Source organism: Mytilus galloprovincialis, chromosome 4, assembly GCF_965363235.1.
Source record: "Mytilus galloprovincialis chromosome 4, xbMytGall1.hap1.1, whole genome shotgun sequence".
Taxonomy (NCBI): domain Eukaryota; kingdom Metazoa; phylum Mollusca; class Bivalvia; order Mytilida; family Mytilidae; genus Mytilus; species Mytilus galloprovincialis.
In genome coordinates this window covers 92,648,081-92,650,820 of record NC_134841.1, presented here as the reverse complement: position 1 = coordinate 92,650,820, position 2,740 = coordinate 92,648,081, and the positions used below count along the sequence as shown (strand labels likewise).

Genomic DNA, 2,740 nt, shown 5'->3' with positions numbered 1-2,740 from the left:
AATTGGAGGCTGCGATTTAAACGGGGAAAAATTTGTCTTGCTACGAAAAATAAAAAGTTATGAAACCCTGAAGTCTTTTCTACCTTGTGTTTGCTGTTTTTACTGCCGGCACCACTTACAGTAAACATGGTATAAAAATAAATCAGAAAAAAATGGATAATTTTATAACACTCTATGTTTTAACATGCACCAGAAACTTGAGTGTAATGCAAGACGTGTATCCTTATCCTTGTAGACTGAATATATTGCATGATAAAAAAGTCAGGTTTAAATCGTTTTATTTTTTAAATATCATTGTTGGTAATAAGTCATGTTTAAATATAGGAAGTAATAAGTTTGTTAGTTTTCTCGTTCGAATTGTTTTACATTGTCATTTCGGGGCATTTCATAGCTGACTATGTGGTATGGGTTTTGCTCATTGTTGAAGGCCGTACGGTGACCTATAGTTGTTAATTTCTGTTTCATTTTGGTCTCTCATGGAGAGTTGTCTCCTTAGCAATCATACCACATCTTCTTTTTTATATTTACTTATATACTACTCATTTCAAAATCACACACTTTCCTTCATTGACTGACATAAGTGTTTTTACAGTAAGATCGACACTTCTGGAAAATTAAATGTACACACGTATTATCTATTAGCTGGAAAACCATATGATGTTTTCCGCTAGCACACGCCTTCGTGTAACCATATAAAAGTTTAACAATTTTATAAAAAGGTAAATAATTCGACTTCAATTTTATATTTGAATTGACAGAAACTAAATAACATCAAATATGATGATTATATCTGTGGAATTAAAATGTGTTACATTAATATTGCTTTCCAATATTTTGTGTTTATTTGTTATAGCGATAGGTTTTGATGATGATCATGCAGAAATTCTAAACAAACTAAAAAGTGATTTTAGGAATGTTCGACACACAAATCAATATGCTGTCTTATATGTACCACCACCAAATGCTCAACGTGGACGTGTCAATTATGTTCCAAGAACGCCTCAAATTTTACAGGGCAATGTTATCGTACCAGAAGTTGATAGCACCAATAGAAATCGATATCCCCAAAACTATGCGGGCTCAACTGTGGATTTAAACGGCGCTGTATACGGTAACATGATGCACCGAACAAGAGGTCATACCATTCACACTGAAGATCTAAGTTTAAATCTTGTTTATCCAGCCATGCAGAACTGGTACAATGAAAATTTTAGAGGTAGCACTATCAGAGCTGTTTATCTATATACTCATTTTCTACCTTGTCCAAGATGCTTTGATATCATCCAAAACTTCGTTAGAACTACTGGGGTTCGTTTATATGTTGGATACACTGATCTTTTTGGAGGTATGAGAGAAGGTGGCAACCCGAATCTTGAGCGTGATACGAGACAAAGACGAAACAACATCAATAACTTTTTAAATGACAATATGGGCCGACTGTTGCAAGTTGCTGATCGAGGGATATGTCACCAACCGGGTATTGGAGGCCGGACTGTTAGAGATATTTCGGATATTTGCAAAACTACTGAAGAAATGCTTGTTATTGCGATGGACTTTACCAGTGGTAAAGCACAGGTGTGGTTTAATGGTTTCAACCCTGATTACAATGGATGGGTAGCTCTGCTTGATAAAAACAATAAACGTTTGACATGGGAATACACTTATAGTAAAACAACTGGTAAGATCACCTTTAATCAATATTTTGAAAATGGAGCCTATATACAATATTGGCAAGATAACAAGAATATGATTCGACAGTCTTATCCTTGGAAAGACTGCGGATTTGAATTCATCGAACTCAACAAGCTGCCATACACAGTACAAAATCCAGCTATTTTTGCAGCGATCAAACTTACAATGATGGGTGATTATCCAACCGTATTGATAAAGAAGTCAAGGTACTACACACCGAATTCATATGATTGGGTAATGATTCAAACCCTTGCCCAGATTGGTACTAAAAGTTATCAGACATGGAATTGGATTTCTAAATTCACACATCAATCTGACTACTTTTACTATCAGTTTTCTCTCGGTAGTCAGTTCGCAGATGGTTTCAGGGCAAAATACGTTTTCTATGATGGCATTGCATATCGATACGAGGGATTTTATGACAATGCATCGCCAATCTGGACTCCTGGGGGGTGCCAAGGTGGCGCCTAGTAAATATATACAAGACCAAGACCAAAAAAATCTGCCGTTAAAAAAGAGCAAACTATCAGGATTCCATTGATTTCTTTCAATATAAGTTAGTGTATACCATTAATGGCAGTAAACTACCTTCTATCCTACTAAACCCAAGTTTGACAAGTCAATTATATGATTAATCAACTGACAATTTTCGAATTTAATATGAAACTGTAATGTGTGCATGATAGTTCTAAGAATTTGCTTTTGTTGAAAAATTTCCTGTTGTTATTTGAAAACTTGATCATAAAATCTGTTGTTTCATAAATCAATTTTTATGGTTTGGTTTGGTCCACCATGTTCTTCAATTGAGAGTGCTTGTGCCAGTTTGGAATTTGGAAAATTGATGTTTGTTCGTTTGATGAGTTTGAGCTCTTGATTTTGACATTTCATTGGGTACTTTCCGTTTTGACTTACCACGGTGTTTCTTTTATTTTTATCTTTTATAAAAAAAAATACTATGGTGTGATTCGTAATGAGACATTGATGTGAACAAATATATGTCACTGTACGGCCTATACGAATGAGTGAAACCCTACCATATAGTAAGATA

The 2,740-nt window shown here is 34.8% G+C and overlaps 1 protein-coding gene across 1 annotated transcript; it reads left to right on the top strand.

Annotated features, from left to right (window-relative positions):
- The first annotated feature begins 680 nt into the window (after positions 1-680).
- LOC143073406 (uncharacterized) lies at positions 681-2,455 on the top strand. Its single transcript, XM_076248929.1, has one exon. It carries the CDS (start codon positions 778-780, stop codon positions 2,161-2,163), a length of 1,386 nt encoding a protein of 461 aa, XP_076105044.1. The 5' UTR covers positions 681-777; the 3' UTR covers positions 2,164-2,455.
- Positions 2,456-2,740: the final 285 nt, after the last annotated feature.

Coding starts and splice junctions, on each gene's coding strand:
- LOC143073406 (XM_076248929.1), top strand. CDS start 778: ATGATGATTATATCTGTGGAATTAAAATGTGTTACATTAATATTGCTT.